We start from the raw sequence: 20,353 nt of genomic DNA on the forward strand, positions 1-20,353 counted from the left end.
CAAACCTAACAAGGATACTTCACGCATTGCGCAACGCGTGAAGTATCCCTGTTAGGTTTGTAAGCGCCAATGCGCGTTTCGCGCTGGCTGCCCGCCTGCCGCACCGCAGCGTGCCACGGCGCGCGGCGCTTGAAGCAACTATTTCACACCAGAGGTATTGCACAGTATCATACGAAACTGAAGGCGCTCCAATATATTAGGAATGGCACGCATCCATCAAAAGTACGGAGCTTTCCTCGCAAATTAAATCAAGATACTACGGCCCAGAAAGAGAGCAGTGGTCCGAAAACTCTCTAAGTCCTAGCATCCGTCTTTCGTGAAGTTTAGCATACACTTTATCGCCTGGCTGTGAGTTGCTTAATCGCCATCGGCTATGAATGGCTATAAGAAATTGTGTAGCCGGCTATAGAAGCTATTGGAAATCTTACAGCCGGCCGTAGGACTATGGTATTTTGGAACACAGATTCTACTGCCAATTTTTACCAGGAGAATCATGATTATCTCAATTGTTAAAAAAAATGGCAACATCCCACTTACCTTCCAAGTCCCTCAATTCCACTGTTTTAAATCGTCTGCGCTTACCTCATTTTCTTGAAGGAAAATTTAAAAAATATGGTCGTATGAAACCGTTTCAAAAACTTGTCCCTCATTACTAAAAAAAGGGTTATAAGTTAAGGGAGGTTGACATTGAGTCACTATTAGTTACCTAACGGAAGAAAAAAAGAGCAAGATACTTTTTGACTCCGCCAGAAATACAGTTCCTCATCTGGAAAGTATTTCGAACTTAAAAATAGCTGGCACAGTGGGAGTCTACGTCTCAAAGATACCACTTTGAACTGAATAGATAGTTCTTAGTAAGAGCCGCTGACGGGGAGACCTCTGTTATACAATTATTTTTCCGAACGTATGATACAATTTCACGCTTACTTTCAACGGACCATGAGTGTGAAAATGGCATTCACTTGTCGCGAACTGTTGCGTCTGCTGATTTTCCAAGTTCATGTGTATAGAATCTTAATTCTTCATTAATGGGAGATTAATTTGACTTGTATTTATTTTGTTTCAGACGCTACTATGCACGTAAAGCCCGACGAAGAAAATGGACTCCGGAAGAATAGTTCAACACTTAGTCACTCGATATTAGGCTCGCCGGCCATGGAATCAGGACTACTGATCGGCCAACAAGAGCGCACAATAAGTTTTAATGACCCATCTGTTGAGAACATTCAGAATACAAGGTATGTACCTGAGGCGTTACCATTGGAAGACTTAGAATTAGGAGGCGATTACAATACTGCAATAGTGAAAGAAGGACTTGAAAGAGAGGGTCCAAACGACGTCGACGAGGAGAGGTTCCAAGACTTGGACGCAAGAGAAAAGAGAGAAGCGAAAGAAGTCATCGGCGAGCAAACGAATAACAACATCGAAATAGAACCAACCAAAGTTGAGAGGAGAACGAACAGGATAAGGTTTCCGAACGAGGACGAGGAGCAGGATAACGGAGAGCCGGTAGCCGACGAAAATCGGAAAATCTATTTGAGTCAGATCAGGCCGACGAAACCAATGCACGACTTCGGGGACGTCCGGTCGGAGATGAGCAAGTCGATCCTCTTCGACGGCGATGAGCTAGCATCGAATTCGGGGGAAGCGAAGGGGGCTTCGTCGTTGACCAGAACCAGATCGTCGAGCAACTTGACGAAGCCCAATTTTGCACGCTCCTTGACCAATGCCAGCGACCCCAACCCGAAAGCGAGCCCCGATCGGAGCTCTGAGGGCCTCGCCTCCGGGGAGGATGGCAGCTCAATGACACCCAGAAATTCGGACGACCGGAAAACCGGCGGCTCGGACATCCAAGACATCATCACCGGATTCGTCAAGTTACTCAACGGGAATTCGCAACTCCCCATACCGAGCGGCCCCAGTCCGTCGGGCTCCGGCTCCGGGCGACCGCTCCAGCCCTCCAGGACCCGCATCAACAACCGCGGTCCCCCGAGGATCACCGACGTGCCCCCCATTCTATTCGACCCCCCATTGCCACCGCCACCCTCCCTCAAACCCCCCGCCTCCATCAGCACCAAAATACCACCTCCATACCCATTCGATATCCCGGAACCTTTGAAACCTCTCTCTTCGACTCCCAACTCTGTCGGACGGCCTCAACAGACGTCGCCCATCTCCGCATCGTCCGGAGAGATCATCCAGCCAACCAAGTCCAACATCGAGGACAACTCGAGCGTTTTCGGGAGCAGGCCTGCTTTCGAGTACAACAACCCATCTAACAACGCCCTCAACCCGAGTCAAAACCAATCGCACGCGAAACCGTTGTACAGTGCGAATCGGAAACCCCAGCTGGGCCCCGAGTCGAAACCTAAACCCAGCGCTGAGTCCAGCGAAGAGTCGCAGGAGGACAAACCGACGCACAACCGGAAACCGATCGGCTCCCATTCAAACGCGGCCGAGAACAACGTCGAGAAGAAACAAAGTCCCCGTCCGAATCTGAAGAATCCAGAGCTCGCCTTCGATAAAAGTTCAGCAGAGCACTCGAGACCGACCGAAAAAATCCAAACGGTTGAAAATAACTCCATCACGAAGAACCAAGAGATGCCTTTCATTCACCCCTCGAAAATCACATCCATGACGAACCCGCTGCCAACGATCATCGAGGAAAAACTCGTCGAGGGTAGTTTCAGCAACAGAAACAATACTTATAGTGTGAATAACAAAAGCAACCCCACTGCGACAGCCAATAAGGAGACCCACAGCAGTGCTTCCAGTCAAAGCAACAGCAAAGCTCAAACGCCGGCTGATAAGAGCGAGTTTGCCGACGTGAAACCTTCGACCCACCGACCCTCATTACCTCCACCAAGTTACCAATCTTTCATAGAACGTGTTAATATTTCCAAGACCTCTTCCAACTCCTCGCACCCGAAGCCGGGCCCGGGGGCGTTCGTGACGAAGACCTCCGAGGAGAGGGACAAGATCGTGCCCAGCCCGACCAAGACGGTGCAACTCGGCTCGTCGACTGTGTCTCCGGAGATCGATGGCGGACTCGGGCTCAACTTCGCCACCGGGATCGGGGCGGCCGTCGCAGTGCTGGAGCCCTCCATCCAAGACATTCCGTTCCAGGATACCCATCAACCCACCAAATGGCCGCAGAAGAACCTCGATCAAGCCACCGCTGTCAAACGCCCTCCTGTCACCGGTGAGTACCTTTGAAATTTTGACAAATTTCCATTTTTCAAAAATGGATTGTGTACCTAGTTCACAGGTATTTTTTCTCTCTCTCTCTCTCTCTCTCTTCCCTTTCTCTTTTTTTTCGATATTCAGCCCCAAAAAATGCCTGCATTGCTCAACACGCCCCAATCTGTCACCGAAGTGGTCCTTGAAATGACACAACTCCCATTTTGAAAAATGGATTGCTAGCCTGACCTAGTTCACAGGTATTTTTTTTTTCTCTCTCTCTTTTTCTCTTTCTTTTTCTTTTCGATATTCAGCCCCAAAAAATGCATTCAAAGTTGCATATTGATGACTTAATTCGGCAAATATGTATCTCTTATTGCGAAGTTGAAATTCTTCGCTCATGTTTTGTTTTTTTTTATTTATTTATTATTATTTTTTTTTTTAAAAAAAGGCCGTTTAAAGTTTCTTTCTTTCTTTTCAAAAAATTGTCTCCGCTTAATAAAAAATATTTACATAAACAGGGTTCATGGGTCAGGAAAAACCTGGAAAAGTCGGGGAATTTCGCTCTTAGTTAGGGAAATTCCAAAGGCTGCGACTAAGCAGCTAAAACTGTCATTGTGCGCCGGTGCCACGTCGATAGATTAGATACGATCTAAAAGTTACATTTTGCTGTATCAGGATTGATAAATGGGCCACATTTTGCAATTAGGTATTACTATGTCTATCCTATCTGTGGAAGCTTTTATCTGCGTATTGACGCTAGTGGCACCTACTATCTCTGAAATGAGCTAGAAATAGTAGTTCCTTGGTGCAAAATGCGGTTCAAATGGTATAATCCTATCTGAGGCTCGTGTGGCTCGTAGCCTAAATTTAAGGATGCAGTGATACGAATCATAATTCATTAGGATCTCGGCACAGCAGAGGCCCCTTGCTATTACGGCAGTAGGCCAGCCAATTCCGTTAGAACCTGTTCCGAAAGAGGAGGATGAGGAGGAGGTGAAGCAGGAAAATGACCTTCAAAATTCCAATGAAAATGTGGGCAAGTCGTAATCGATCTTGAGGTGCACGCTCCTCGCGGTGGTGCGGTGGCGGCGACCAAATGTAGCCCGCGGTTTCGGGAGGAGGCGAATAGGAGAACCGGTTAAGTCATCGTCCTGTAATTTATCAACGCGTCTACTACTGACACATACTTCTCTGACCCAATTGTTGGGTAGGTGCGAGCCGCTTCCTTTGTTCGCCCCTGTTCATTTCATACGATCAGCGGCTCCCCGTGTGTCATCGAGCAAAAGAGACGCGCGCCAAGTCGATCTGCGAGCATCTCGAAGCGCGTGTCCTTTGCTACGAAAGCATGTCACGTGCTCATCTGTCTTTTTAAGCTTTTATTCAAGTGTCGCTTGAAGCTTCAGAAATCCTGGATCCATTCTCTTGCCCAAGTTTTCAGATGTGACTTGTTATTCAAGCGTATCTTACCCATGTCCGTCGAGGGACTTGCACGTCATTCTGTCACCTGGTTACGTCCAGCCATCGCGTCCTGGTGCGCAGATTTTTCTGCCCCTCCTCCCTTCTTTTCTTCTCCTTCCTCTATGAAAGTATTTTCCAAAAAAAGTACAACGCTAATGCGTCTTCCCTTTTTGCCTTTATTTTTCTTCCATTCTTTCCTTCCCCCTTTCCCCCTGCATTCTCCCTTTTTTCTCCCATTTTTCTCCCTTTCCTTTCTTTTTCCCTCCTCTCTTTCTCTTTCTCTCCCCTCCCCTCTTCTCGTCCATTTTCTCCTTTATTTTTTTTGTTTCCACCCTTCTCTTCCTCCTCTTCCTCTCACTAGTAGCTTAAATAGTTGTATGTTTTCAGTCAATATTTGCAATTCCTTTCATTTTCTAATATTTTATAAACATAATGTTATATTTTATGCTGGTAGACAGGACCATTGACAAGGTATACGGGACCATTTGGTTATTTTGTTAACAGCTAAAATAAAAATACAGTCATATCTCGTCACCCATTGTACAGTTTTTCAGGGGGAATATTTTTTCGAATGTTGCTAAATCAATTGATCAACTCTATGACCATGAATCATGATTAGGCGAAACTGAGCGTCAACCTCTGAAAATAGTTTGACACCATAAGAAAGAGGGGGAGGGAGGGGGAGAGAGTACGTATTGCGGAGTGTTTAAAATATGTTGTCTCTGGTTGTAATGGTGAGTGGACAAGTTCAAGAGCCGCTCGTTCTATCAAATAGTCCATCTAAAAGTCATATTTCGTGTACAAATCACTCTATTATGCGTTCGTTTTCAAGAGCAATGTAGATAATGTCTCACAATTTGGCAACAATGCATCTATATCGATTCCCACGAACAGGCCCACTGCGTAGCTAAAGTATAAATGACAGCTGCTGTGTACTGCTCATCCCATTACACATACATTTTACGCGCAAAATGGAATGAACCAAATAACTAGATAGTAACATCAGCCAATCATAAATTGGACGTTATTTAGAGATAGATGAAAATACGTCAGTGACCTCTGCTAAGATGCATAAATGCTTTTCTTTTCCTTCTTTTCCATTCTTCTTTTCCCCCTGCTCCTCCTCCAACTCATGTCCTCCTCTCATCTTCCTCTTCTGGCGAATGTGGTAGATTTATTTTTCTGGCTTTGCCTGTCCTCACAACGGCTAATGTAAGTTGTATATCGCAAAGTTGATTGTTGCAAAAGGAGATTATCTGCGACGAAACTTCACTATTTGATACGCCGGAAATCGTGTTAAGAAGAAACATCATTACCCTTTTGCGAATGGGCCTGTTGCAAACTTTTGCTAGAGCAAAAATAAGAGTTGTTTCTTGTAGATAATGCCTCAAAAATCACGATGAGCGCATCGGCAAAGTCTGAAATGCACTCATAACTTCACAATCTGCGTAAGAAATTTGCGTTTTTTTAAGCTTCCCGCTTCAAAAACGATACTACGGCATAGGTGAACATTTTGTTAGAGGAGTCGCTCCATCGTCGGCGATATTCATCATGGCCGACGCTTGCACGCAGTTCCGCGCGTAATTCAAGGAGAGTTCAAGGTCAATCAATTCGGGTGTGGAAAATATGAACGTTAACACACCGATTGTTATCTGGTCTAATCCAGTTCAGGTGTTATCTCGTCCCATCAAACGTGTTTTGGCGGATTGGCGTCGGCTATGATGATTATTGCCGACGATGGAACGACTCCTCTTACAAAATGTTCACCTGTGCCGTAGTATCGTTTTTGAAGTGGGAAGCTCAAAAACCCGCAAATTTCTTACGCAGATTGTGAAGTTATGAGTGCATTTCAGAGTTTGCCGATGCGCTCATCGTGATTTTTGAGGCATTATCTATAAGAAACAACTCTTAGTTTTGCTCTAGCAAAAGTTTGCAACAGGCCCATTGACTAAAAACAATCTTGGTTCATTTCCGTTTGTCAGCACTAAACATCAAGTCACGATTCACGAACGTTCAGTTGCCATATAAGTTACTTGGCATAAAGTAGTTGGTTTTCAAGAAGTTCAGTTGATTGGTCAAAGATCCTTTCTATCAATAGAGGTCCATGGATATAAAAGATCCAAAGGATTGATGACGGTCATAAAGACTGTATCCGATGACCAAAGTGTAACACTGCGTACCTTTTTCTGACACCAAAGGTTTTGACTTATTAACGCTATCATAAAACAGAGGTCACCGCGCGTCTACTCATGTAGTATTACTGCTCAAAACGTACGGGAATGGTTTATAGTGAAGAAAATAAAACACGTATATCACGGCTTAACGCGTTAAACACGCCTCTCAGTACGAACTCATCACCAAGCGCATAGCGCGTTTCATTGCAAGTGAGAAAGTAAAAGTCTTACACACCTTCCTTACAATCTCGCATCACTCAAATATGTCAGGTTTGCTTCTCACTATATAATAATCATGTAACAGTTATACAATCTTTATATTCACTTTTACGGAAAAAGATAACATAAAATGACTTTTACCAAAAAAACTCATTTTCTGCTTTGTCATAGTCGTAATACGTCCGATATTTAAAAAAATCGGTTCATACATGCATAAAAGATTTACATTATTTACCTTTTTTACCTTTTCGATGTAATTTACATGATTTACCTTTTTAATTGTTCGCATAAATCGTCGTTTCCTGCTCGAAGGAACGTTACTCCATCTCAAAGCTGCCAAATTGACTCATACAGTTCAATTTTTCACGAGAGTAAACCTGCATAATTTTCGTTAAAAATTTGTCCGATTTTTGCACGAGAAAAAATAGTGAACTAACGCTTAGAAACTCCCAATATTCTCTAAGTAAACATGCAATTTACGCGGAAAACTTTGACAACATTAAATCATAGTTCAGTTTTTTCGCGAGAGATACGAAGTAAATAGTAGTAATAGTTCTGCTCTAAGTAAATATGTATGCCAACTTTCATTCGTGTGTCAACAGCGCCCTTTGACATACATACATATGAGTCGCTTTTACAGCGCTCTTTGGCGCTCTACGACGCCTAATCGCCACAAAGCTCGGTCTTCCCACAGGTCATCAGGGAGTTGACACTCCCCCATCTCACTCAACACCCCCTGTCGCCAACCTCTCACTGGGCGTCCCCTACGTCTCCTCCCAGGAGGAACCCAATCAAGCATCTTTTTTGGCAGCCTCTCTTCAGTCATCCTATTGACATGACCATACCAAACGACGTCATGACCCTTTGACATACTTTTTGCAAAGACACTAAGGTTCAAACACTTACAACTTATTGAGACTTGTTTTTTCCATTACAGATACCAGTTTTCCGTACCTACCACGCCCAGGGATCGTATTAGATGACCCAGAGTACAAACCCGGTGGTCAACAACGACCCATCATCACTGCACCTCCAACTCGACATCAGTCCGTCAAAGGGGATATCTTCGACGTTACTGTCTCTGCCATCCAGGGTCCCTCTGGTCAAAGTGGCGGAGGTGGCTCTCATCCTGGACAGTCCTTCGTTTATCCAGGTGGGTCAACAAGTCTTTGCCAATACTAGTAATAACTGGATAAGATCGGATTTCTACAGGACAATATATTTTAGAGGCCCTGCACCAATAATCTATGCGTTCGGTCGAATTTTTAAGAATATCACTTTTTTTTTGGATGTAGAACTGGCTATAAATTATAATCCTAGCTGTTACGATTATTACTATAAGTGTAAACACTGAAGATTTCTCGTCTAACAAGAAAAACATATTTATGTCTCTTCTTCTTAGTGATATTATTTTTCACTCAATTATAATAGTTTTACTTTTTCTAAAAATCATTATAGTTGCATCATTGCAATCATTATCAGTATAGTCTGGTGACTTTAACGCAGAAGTAGAAAAGTAAACCATGGAGCCAACTCCATTCGAGTCCTTGAAATTACTAATTTTGCTATTGGATCCAAATCAAATGTAAAAGATCACGTGAGGGTAGAAGTAGGGTGGACGAGAGGGGCCGGCACTCCCCAGAAACAATAGCCCAGTAACAATCGGTATATGACGTCTGTTTTCTTTTCAATATGATCGTTCGTGATTTTATAATTTCGGTTTTGTCGTTTATTTGTTCCTCAAAGTTGAGGTCGACAGAGTTCAGTTAGCGAATCATGGGAATGGAGCAGGCGAAGTCTCGGTGATCACAACAGCAGTTGGAGGCCAGCATTTCGTCTCCATCGATGGCAAGAGGACTTACATGAACCTATTTGGCGAACCAACCAACTCAAATTCAGCTCCCAGTATTAATCCTACCAGATCCTCTCTCTATGGGTAAGAAAAAATACATCGTGTCAAGTTTTCATTTCTCTTATAAAGACGTCTTTTTTCATGACCACCACTAGAAAAGAGATCGTAATGTATTATCATGCTAAGGAAAAACGTCGTATGAACATTTGAATGTTGCCAAATTTTTCTCGATTGAAAATATTATTCTGAAAGAAAGTTAGGCTTTTCCCCCCTCGAAATTAGCTATTTTAGGTTAAGTTAAGAACAAAACTGTCTGAAAAATATGAAGAAAAATATTTACAGCTTATCCAATGATTTCATATTGTATCAAAGAAAATCTGACAACGCGTGGAGGCTTATGCGGCGTTTCTCCTCAGCACGGCAGTATACCTATAGACACGGAGGTAAGCTTTTCAAGAGACTAATTTTTTCTTCAGTTAAAGCATCTAGAAAAATCGGGATTCGAACATTCTAGGTAATATTTCCCTTGTATCCCAAAGTATTAGTTGTGCACAGCTCAGCACAGCTTAAAACGCTGGAAGAGCTAAATCTTTTTGCAACATTTAATGCCGTCAAGTTGCCGTATATAATGCGTCAATCTTGAACTCGGACATGCAATGTGGCGCATTAAAATTTTGAGTGACTTCTTATTTCGAACACATTTTTCAAACTAAAAACTGAAAGAGTTATAACTGAGTTTGTTTTCACCTTTATACTCGTAGTTAGTTATAGCAAACAACTCTCGTATTGCGTTTGGTGCAATGCGAGAAGTATTCATGCAATCTTGTAGGCGCTGATATGCGTCGACGCCGACCGCACTGTTTGGCGCAGTGCGAGAAGTATTGCTGCAGTCTTGCAGGCGCTGATATGAGTTCGACGCTTACTGCACCGTGTTTCGGCGCGATTATTCGAACTCGCGTTAGGATAATCGCGGCATCGAACGATGGGGATTAGGAGGCCCATGTTGTTTTTCGAGGTCGTATTAGCATTCCAACGTTGCCGCGTCAGAGAAAAGCAAAAATAATCAGGGAAAAATCAAGGAAAGTCAGGGAATTCGAAGATGAAAAAATTATAGCAACCCTGGTCTAACATGTGTTTAGAGACGAGAGCCAGCTCAGATGTGGGGTGGATGTGATTTGAATACTGCCGTACTAAGGGAAAACGCTGTAAGAGCCTCCAGGCGTTGCCAAACTTCCTCTGATAAAATACGAATTTATTGGGGAAATGGTAAATATTTTTCATCCAATTTTTCAGACAATTTGTTCGCAATTTAATCTAAAACATCTGAACATTCCGAGGAAAAATATACATAAATGTCGTTAAAAATACATGTTTTCCGGGGAAATTTGGCAACTCTCGAATGTTCATACGGTGTTCTCCCTTAGCACGGCAAAATTGGACACGGATGTATTTCATTACCTAGGTTAGAGCAATACATAAATGAATGGTTGCTTTATGCTTTTAGGAGTGGTAGTTATCAGACAAGCCAGTTACCCTCGAAGCCCTCGAAATCGACGCCGTGGCGACGGCCGACTCATCCGACGGTGCGAATCGACACGTGCATCGTCGGCGACGACTCCACATGCGACGCCGTCCAGCATGAAAGATGCCGCACGGAGATGGGTGTCTCGTCCTGCCACTGCAGGCCTGGCTACAGCCGTCGGAAACACCGGGAACCCTGCCATCGTAAGTATCATACCCATGGTGAAACCATCAAATATCCTATCTCGATTTTTGACAATGGGTCAGTTGCGCTGGTAACAGAATCATGTTTTGATGCTTGACTCTTGTAGATTAGTTCAAAATAATAAGGTCCGTCCAAACAGCTACTTTCTACGTTGAATATTAACTGAGATATCTTTTATTTATTTTTTTTATTTTTGCAGGTTTAATGGCTTTTACCCCTTCTTAGGGGTCTACAGCCAAATAGACAGTATTTTTATTGTCAGGAGACGCCATGGGGATTTTGGTACATCCATGCTCCGGCTTTCAAATTTTCAGGGATTAAGGTCAGGAGAATCTGTTTCTGCAGATCCACTCGTCAGTTCCGTGAAAATTTGTCGCCACCACCGGAATTCGAACCCGGGACCTATTGGTCTAGAGTCAGACGCGCTGACCGCTAGGCCAATCTGGCCGGCTACCCGAGATATCGTCCGGGTTTTTGACGTCAACCACCGCGGCACTGCATAATTGCATAATAACATGGTATGCACTGCCGCGGAAGATGACGTCATAAATCGAGTTTTTTAAGGCGCGATATCTCGGTTAATATTCAACGTAGAAAGTTGCTGTTTGGATCGATCTTATTATTTTTTTCCTAATCTACAAGAATAAAGTATCAAAACACGATTCTGTTACCAGCGCAACTAACCCATTTTAAGTTAGCTGTATCAAAAGAGCGGCAGAAGATGTAGGTATCAAAAAGGTCGGGAAGTTACCTTAAAACTCAATTCGATCAAAGATGTGGAGGAGTGAAGCTCTCTAATGCTACGGGAATAAGCGCTTTTAATACTTCGTATGTTGTAAAATTTCACTCGAGACACAATGGTGACTCTGATTTTCTCTGAAATGATTTCCCAACATCAAAAAAACGGTTTATGATGAATGGAAGAGAGTAATAAAAAATAAAGATTTTCATGAAATAGAAATTTCGTGAAACAATTCAATACTACCAATATATTCTGTAAATTTTAAAGAGTGCGTAAAATATACTCAAGGTGTAAAGCATGTAAACTCTCTTTTATAGGCATTGTATCAGTGGTGATGTCAATGCGAGTGGACCGCATGCATGAACAGCGGGTAACTTGGAATGACAAGTTCAAAGACATTGACTCTCAAGAGTATCAACAGCTTGAGTACGAGGCTATAAGAGCGGTAAGTCGAAGCAAGATTCATTTCTTCTCCATAAAAATAAGTCTTATGCCGGGATGGGCAAAAAGAACGCTTGATACCCGTGTCTCAAGTGGGGAATCCCCATTTGAGAGTGTTGATATTTTGGGCGGGTCCTCCCCCCCCCCCCCCCCCCCACGGTGGGCCAGATCGTGTCCGTAGCGGCGCTTAATTGATAACTCCCGCTAGATCAAGCATATCGTTCAAAACATGATGATTCCTAGGGTAATTTGATTCCCTCTTTCCAAATTTTGTGTCAAAAAAACCGGCAAAAATGTCTAAATGTAGGTTTTGGACGTCGAAAGCTGAAGAAATTGCTCGATAAAAAAGAGGATCTTGTGCTCTTATAAAATGGGGGAAAAACACAATCATCGAACCGGAAAATGCAATCTTATCATCTAACCTTGTAATTCTATTGGAAGGAGAATATTTTCGGTTTTGCAGATCCGAAAAATATTGATTTTTAGCTGCAGGGCATGAGATCAAAGTTGCCCGAAAAATAAGCCTTAAAAAATTAATTTTTCAGAATATTGTCGACTGGGAAAGTGTCATTGCGGTTCGTTGCGCGGTTCTCTCTGGTATTTTTAGAAAGCACATATCCTAGAGATACCATATACCAAAGCACAAACGGTACAAACCGGTACAACCATATTTGTCGGATGCTTATTTGAGGCGACCTCCAATTTCCGCGAAAATCAGATGTAGAGGTTTTAAGGAACTACGTTACACAGTAAAGCGGCCAATGAAATATTTCAACACAAATTCATGTTTTAAGGGTTTTTAAGGTTTCTAATAGCATTTCTCGCTCTTTCGATACTTTAGGGTGGATGGAGGGGGAGGGGGAGGCCGACCAAAATCAGACAGTCAAAAATTTTTTATGGTTAACAATTTTCTTGAGCTTAGTAAATAATTTTAGTAATAATTTTTTTACATCCGTTCACGCATTCAGCCCAAATAGGACTGGTTTTAAACCAATTTGGCAATGAATAGGAAAATTCTACAGTCACATGGCACCTAAGTTTAGAGTGAGTTGACCGTCGCTGACACCAATATAACTGCTGAAATTTCAACTTCTCTGTTGAACTGTACTTTATGCAATCTTGCGTGCTTGAGGATGATATCTTCAAGGGAGAGGAGGATTCTATATCGAATTCTCTTAATTCGATCAAACATTAATATTGGTATGAAAATAACGCAATAACAAGAACCGACTCGTACACAGCTCAGGATACCGTTACTTACCTAAAATAACACATTATTTACACGATGACAATAGCTTTTAGGAGGGGTGTAACACTAAAATAGGCATAGTTGTATTTAAAGAAGTCAATATTTAGTTATCTGAGTGACTTCAATCATACGATATTACATTACTTTCAGTCTAACAATGAAATTGAAATTTCATCAGTTATATTGGTGTGAGCGACGGTCAACTCACTCTAAACTTAGGTGCCATGTGACTGTAGAATTTTCCTATTCATTGCCAAATTGGTTTAAAACCAGTCCTATTTGGGCTGAATGCGTGAACGGATGTAAAAAAATTATCATTATTTACTGAGCTCAAGAAAATTGTTAACCATAAAAAATTTTTGACTGTCTGATTTTGGTCGGCCTCCCCCTCCCCCTCCTTCCACCCTAAAGTATCGAAAGAGCGAGAAATGCTATTAGAAACCTTAAAAACCCTTAAAACATGAATTTGTGTTGAAATATTTCATTGGCCGCTTTACTGTGTAACGTAGTTCCTTAAAACCTCTACATCTGATTTTCGCGGAAATTGGAGGTCGCCTCAAATAAGCATCCGACAAATATGGTTGTACCGGTTTGTACCGTTTGTGCTTTGGTATATGGTCCCATATAGAAAAAAAACCCTAGCGTAACATTACTGTAACCTTGCCGTGGAAATGAGGTAAGGCTACCGGAAATGTTACCGCGGCAACGTTTCCGGCAATCCTGGATGCTTACGCGTCGGCAGCGTTGCCGTAACGGTACGGCACGAGATCGGCAACCTGACGGCAAGGTATTGGTAACCTTGCCGTTCGAGCAACCATTTCCTCGGCAACGTTGCCGACCCCTTTCCTAAGAAGTATTTCCGCATGAGTGCCACTATAACTTTGAGGTAGCCTTGCCGCGAGTGCCATTATCGCGCCAATGACTTTAGCCGGTAACGTTGCGCGGACGTTTCCACGAAAATGCCGATGCATCGATTGCCCTTTGCCCCTGGCGCGTAAAGGTTGCCGTAACGTTAGATATAAAAGGGTTCTGAGAAACTTTGCCACGGTAACCTTACGTTAGCCTTGATTGGAGAAACACTTCAAAAGGGACTCCGCAGTAACTTTACCGTAACCTTTTGACGGAGAGCAAGACGGGAATGCTTACCGGTGAATCGTTGCAGAACCCTTTCTCCAGAAAGGCAGCGGCGAGCATTTAGCCGGTAACGTTGCGTCGACGTTTCCGAAGGATGTTCCATACAATGGTTGCCCTTTGCCCTTGGCGCGTCAAGGTTGCCGTAAGGTAAGGTAGCAAAGGGTTAGCGGAAACACTGTCATGGAACGCTTACATCAACGTTAAATTGGAAATGCTTGTAATAAGGTGTTCATGGTAAGGCTTCCATAACCCTATGACGGAAAGGTTTGCTAATTTAATTTCGCGGAAAGGTTACGGTAACGTTTCCTTAAAAGCTCTTCAGCAATTACTTCTGCGTCAAGGTTAAGGAAACCATTCTGTAAGCTTGTCGCGGAATGGTGGGTCTTCCACACATTTCGCGAGAACGTTGCGGAAAGGTTTCGTCAACCTATTTGCGGCAACGCTATCGCGGATGGTATGCGGCAAGGTTCATGACAACGTTGCCGTAAGGCTAGGTTCTATATGGGGTATCTCTAGGATATGTGCTTTCTAAAAATACCAGAGAGAACCGCGCAACGAACCGCAATGACACTTTCCCAGTCTACAATATTCTGAAAAATTCATTTTTTAAGGCTTATTTTTCGGGCAACTTTGATCTCATGCCCTGCAGCTAAAAATCTATATTTTTCGGATCTGCAAAAGCGAAAATACTCGTCATGCAATGGAGTTTACCAGTCAGATGCATATAATGGTTTGAGGCTCACGAGTGCTCTGTGAAATAAGCGAGTATACAACGCGCGCCTCAGGTTGCAGAAATCTGGGTTCATCACATTCCACATGCTGCATATCTATCTACGTGGAAACCGCAGATATAATGAATATTTTAGATATTCCCATGTAATTTCGTTATCAGTAGGTATCTGAGCATCGATTAAGATAGCTCTGATGTGGAAAAAAAAATGTCGAAAAATTGCATTTCGCGCCGCTACGGACACGATCTGGCCCACAGTGCCCCACCCTGACTCCTCCTGGGGTGTGGGGATCGTGACCCCTTCAAAAGTTTTCCTCCTCGACTAAAGCAACTTATTCATCAGCTTAAATTAATCCAAGAAACAAGAAAAAAAATCGCCGACTCGATCCTCAAAAATTCGTAATGTGTTCAAGGAGATAGTTGTCAAATTGCTACTCTTTTGGTTTGAGTGATGAAAGATCGAAAACTCAAGAAGGATGTATATCTATGCTCGCTGTGGGAGTGGGACATGAAAATTTGTAAGTAGAAATGTAGCATCACAAAGTCACAGACACGCGGAAACACGGAGACTTCGGGTGACTTTAACGCAAGAGTAGAAAAGTAAACCACAGTGCGCGGAGCCGAATCCGTGAGAATCCTCGAGGTTCACTAATTTTGCAACTGAATGTAAATCAGCTGGGAGGATCCTAAGGGATTAAGAATACAGCTTACCATTAAAAAAAAAACCTATTTGTCAAAAAAGACGGAAGCATGCTCAAAATGTGCCCTCATTGAAAGATGCAAGTACGAATGATGGGATTAGATTTACTTACATTATAAAGGGGGGGGGGGGAGGAAAAAAAAAGTTATCGAGCCTAATCTCCCTTGGAAGTTGCCCAGGGAATGGAAAGCTTATAATTTTGTTCTTTTGAAGTTTATGGAGTGAGATAAGCGTATGGTATTCAAATAGACGACTATTCGTGCTCCTTTGGTAGGCTTTTTGTTGCCTATGTGGTGACATTGAAGGCGAATTTCAAATGGATGATATCTACCAATAGGTTCACAGCATCGTTTATCCACTCAGTCAAGGCTTATAGACTTACACAGCGGCAGCTATTCACGCTCTCGGGTGCATATTTGCCTATGCGCTGAAATTGAAGGCGAACTTTAAATAGATGATACCTACAAATAGAATCACACATAGTTTGTCAGTCCAGTCAAAGCATGCAACGGGATAACTGTATGTTTTTCGAATCGCTGAAGCACCAGCACTTCCTTCTTTTCCTCTGTAATAAATCTATAGCAAGTATTGTGCATTTTCAGATGGACTCTGCTATGTCTATGACGCCTTTCTCTGATGTCTTCCTCGGATCTCGAGTGAACAATATGTACACTCAAAGGAGTGGGAGTGGTGCTGCATCTGGAGGCAGTCTGGCTAATCCAGGCCCAGTTTATGTGAATTTGACGCTGCAGCTGGCTGAAAGTGCAGAAACACTCCGACCTGCTGTCAAGCATGAAATTCAGAAACACTTAACAGGAGTTATCCATAGACGAAGTAACAATATTGGCAGCTCAGCTCTCTGGGTCGATACGCCTCCAGGTTCCATCTCTCAAATTCATGGTGCGTATTAGTTCCTAGTTTAATTTTTTAACAGTGTCTTAACATTATATAAAATGAATGAAATGAAAATTTAAAATATTTAAAAACTCACTTCTCTCCCTTTGCTTTTTGCTAGCAAGATATGTCTTGGGCCTTGATGCGACCCATCTTCTCATAAAAAGCAACGGGGAGAGAAGTGAGTTTTTAAATATTTTAAATTTTCATTTTATACATCAAATCTCCGATAAAAGTTTAACAGATAAGTCGATAATACTATGAGGGTATTTTAAAAACTGAGAATCATTTCCCATTCGAGCAAAAATAAAGATATTAAAAATATTTTCGTCCATAATAATTATCAATCAAGCAGTATATTTTGCTCTAATTTTTTTGACACATTTTTGTGATTTTTAGTATTTTTGAAAACACTTTTGGTTTAAAAAAAAATATCTGAAGATTAACACCTGAATGATTCATGTTTGTACATTTTCATTCAAATTTAGGTACTATGCACATTTTACTTCAATTCTTGCCACAAGAGGATATAAATTTTTAACAATCTTATTACAAAGATCTGGTCAGTAATTGCAGGAATTTTGCAATAGAATAGTAATGAAGTCGCAATAAATTGCGCAATTTTTCTTGCGATAAAGTTGAAATTTTCGGTTGGAAAGTGCCACTTGAGTTGCTCAAAATGTTTCTATTTTATTGTCTTCCAGATTTAGATGAGTGCAGCAGTCAAGATTTGCACGACTGCCACTCAGTAGCAAAGTGTACCAATGTCTTTGGGTCTTTTCAATGCACGTGTCCTGAGGGCTATAGGGATCCTTGGCAAGGGAACCACATGAAAGCTGGTAGGACCTGTGAAACTTGTGATCCAGCACACTGCAACCACCGAGGAGAGTGTAGTTATCAAAATGCTCAACCAGTTTGCAAGTAAGTTTGTACTCAACACTTTGGGCTATCTTGATTCAAGAGAGTCTTCACTAGAATTGTACTATAGTTTTCGAAAAAATTAAAAAAGCATACGATCAGTGAAGAAATTTTACTTACCCAAACAAAATTCAACAGATACAGGACGGCTCTAGCGGCTGCTACAAGTCGTCACCTTCCAGGCAAAGTATCACAAGCGCCATGCGACGTTTAAAAATTTCCGCCGCCATTTTATTTCTTTACTGAGAAATTGTTGGTTGAATCTGTTTGGAAATTTCACTAAATTTTATCGGCAGCACAAAGAAAATTCAGTGAAATTTTCGGACAGCTTCGTTGAACAATTTCTCTGTAAAAAAATAAAATGACGGCGGAAATTTTTAAACGTCGCATGGCGCTTGTGATACTTTGCCTGGAAGGTGACGAAGTAATGAATAGGGGAGGTGAAAGAGGCAATGATCGTTCTATTGCATCTATTCCTTTACCTCCAAAGTGAGAAAGACTCTCAAGTCTCTCTTAAGCGGTATGCATGTATCGTTTTATTTTGGAAAGCAAAGCAAAATTAATTGCAAAAAAAGTGGTTGATTTATCAACACATTTCAAAATATGCATAACATTGTTGTTTAGCTTAGCAGTGCCACTTTCTGTTGTATAAAAATACTACTGACGGACTATTCATTTAAGTGAAGAATAAGCTTTTTGAAAATTTTCGAATTTAAAAAGCAGTGCTTTTCAATTGACAAAATCTTGTTGAGTACCTAATTTATTCTAATTTTTATGATTTCAGGTGTACAGGGAGCTATTATGGAAATCAGTGTGAAATAGATGGAGAAGTTTTGGGTGTTGCTGTTGGTGCATCAGTAGCAGCAGTACTCATAATTGTATTGACTTTAATTTGTTTATGTGCCTGGAGGTAAGAAAACTTTTGCCTCAGCATTCTAATGTGATAATTGTATGATAGAGCTTTATTTCAATTTTTAGTTGATGGTTTCAATGATGTTATAGTACAGATTAAGAAATTTGACAACTTTACAATAATTCTCGGAGATAAGTATCTTTAAAAATCTCTGATGGTGCCTGATGTTGTATCTAATCCGCAACCCAAGTGGCACAGGTTGTACTGCATTGGAGAGTTGTGTATGTTGCCTTTTTACTGATTGAAGGGGCACTTCTCGTTGTAAGAAGCTGTAAGCTGTAATTTTCACTATCAAGCACTTCTCTCTGAAACATGACTCTCATTTAATTGATCATTTAAAATAGGCATTGATAGACCAAATGATGTACAAACATTGCAATTTTAAGGTAAAAATTGAAAAAAAAAATTGCAATTATTATATCAGATTGATTCTTGTGAGCGCAGAATTCCTAATTTCCTTAACAAATGTAAAATAAAAACGTTAATATCTTATAGTTATAAGTTGATTTGAGTAATTTTTACTGCCGGAATCAAGTTCTGCATGAAATCCTTGTTAGTATTCATGTAACAGAGTATTTAAATTTGTACCTTGTCTACTGGTTCATTGGATGAAATCTCTCTACAGCGTGGATAAAATGAGGAAGCATAAACTAATAAAATATAGAGGGCTCAATTGAAATTTTTAGCAGGTTCCTCTATTTGCAAAAATTATGAAAATAGCCATGTTGTGGGTGAAACAATGAATATGGTCGATTTTTGTTTCAGTCGACGGTGGAACAAGGAGCAAAAGATAGGCTCTCCAGTATTTGGATACATGCCTACAGGGGGAAGTACAGTCAAAACTCCAGTGGTTGGAGCCCCTCCTTACCAAGTGTCAATTGAGGATAGACTAAGATGGGCACAAATTGCTGATGCCATGGCCCATGCAAATCATTATGGGGTAAGTATCTTGTTAACAACATTATGTACTTAATCCTCACAAAAATCTAAAATGTGATTTTTTCTGCATTTTTACAAACGTAGAATAGAAGAACATAGCATAGTGCTTCCCACATTATTCTGTAATTTTCCTTCCTTTAAATATCTAACGCAAGAACTTAAAGTACATAAATTCCTAAAATCCTGACGATTTTTAGATTGCGTCACTTGTCCACTTATTATGGGAAAGAGTTAGATGCCAAACAAAGTTAGTGGAAACTGTGCTCTTTTTAATAATGATCTGAAGGGGGAAAATTATTACAAGAGCTGTAAAAAATTTTCAATGATCCAAACCTGTGAACAGCATTATCGATCAGATACCTCAAGTATCATATTCCAACCGAATGCTATGTTTTAGTCGGCATTGTATGAGTTAAAACTCTGCTTATGAAACACATTTTCTGTTTCACATGGAAAAAACTTTAAAAAATTGCATTTGTTCTCTCCAACGTACCACAAAATCAATGGATTTTAACAACTATACTTGCTATTCTTGCTTGTTAGCCTGAGCCAGTGGGAGGGCCAACTAGACCGTCATCTGCAATGTTTGGCTACACACTACCCCATGGAACGCATGTGCCAATACCGAGGTTAAGACCAGGAAGTGTGCATACAATGAGGACCCCTGAGTCCAGCACCAGTGAAGAAGAAGATCGGGCAGATCTCCTTGGACGGAATTTTCAAGTTCCTCGTCCCAAAAGCCGATCCTCGGTGGCGGTGAGTAATCCTAGTAACTTGCATTATTTTTCTCCTCATAAAAATAAAAATTTACTAGGGAGGAAAATTCCAATTTCCTTCTCCAGGGGAGCTTTCAGCTGTAAAATCAAACCAACAATATTTATCTATTTTCTAAAAATGAATAATCAAATAAGAGGCTTCTTATTCTTTACTTAAAAAGAATGAGCATTTTGGGCTTAAACAACCGATCGGAATTGCTACTGTTTAAGAAATAAAAAATTCAATTCATATAAGATGAAAACCTCCCAATTAAAAAATTCCCTCAAAGCATAGGGATGTCTATTAAATATGTTCACTGAATTCT

The 20,353-nt window shown here is 41.4% G+C and overlaps 1 protein-coding gene across 2 annotated transcripts in view; it reads left to right on the top strand.

The window, feature by feature from the left end:
- Positions 1-20,353, top strand: part of pwn (calcium-binding EGF-like domain-containing protein pawn) — a 102,581-nt gene that overhangs the window by 78,490 nt on the left and 3,738 nt on the right. For both annotated transcript variants that reach the window (XM_019046890.2, XM_072297481.1), the window contains exons 3-12: positions 1,067-3,202; positions 7,972-8,187; positions 8,781-8,970; positions 10,391-10,611; positions 11,672-11,799; positions 16,211-16,508; positions 17,207-17,423; positions 18,205-18,330; positions 19,099-19,273; positions 19,816-20,028. In XM_019046890.2, coding sequence (XP_018902435.2) covers positions 1,067-3,202; positions 7,972-8,187; positions 8,781-8,970; positions 10,391-10,611; positions 11,672-11,799; positions 16,211-16,508; positions 17,207-17,423; positions 18,205-18,330; positions 19,099-19,273; positions 19,816-20,028 — 3,920 coding nt within the window. The remainder of the gene's footprint in view (positions 1-1,066; positions 3,203-7,971; positions 8,188-8,780; positions 8,971-10,390; positions 10,612-11,671; positions 11,800-16,210; positions 16,509-17,206; positions 17,424-18,204; positions 18,331-19,098; positions 19,274-19,815; positions 20,029-20,353) is intronic.

This window comes from Bemisia tabaci, chromosome 1, assembly GCF_918797505.1.
Source record: "Bemisia tabaci chromosome 1, PGI_BMITA_v3".
Classification (NCBI taxonomy): Eukaryota; Metazoa; Arthropoda; class Insecta; order Hemiptera; family Aleyrodidae; genus Bemisia; species Bemisia tabaci.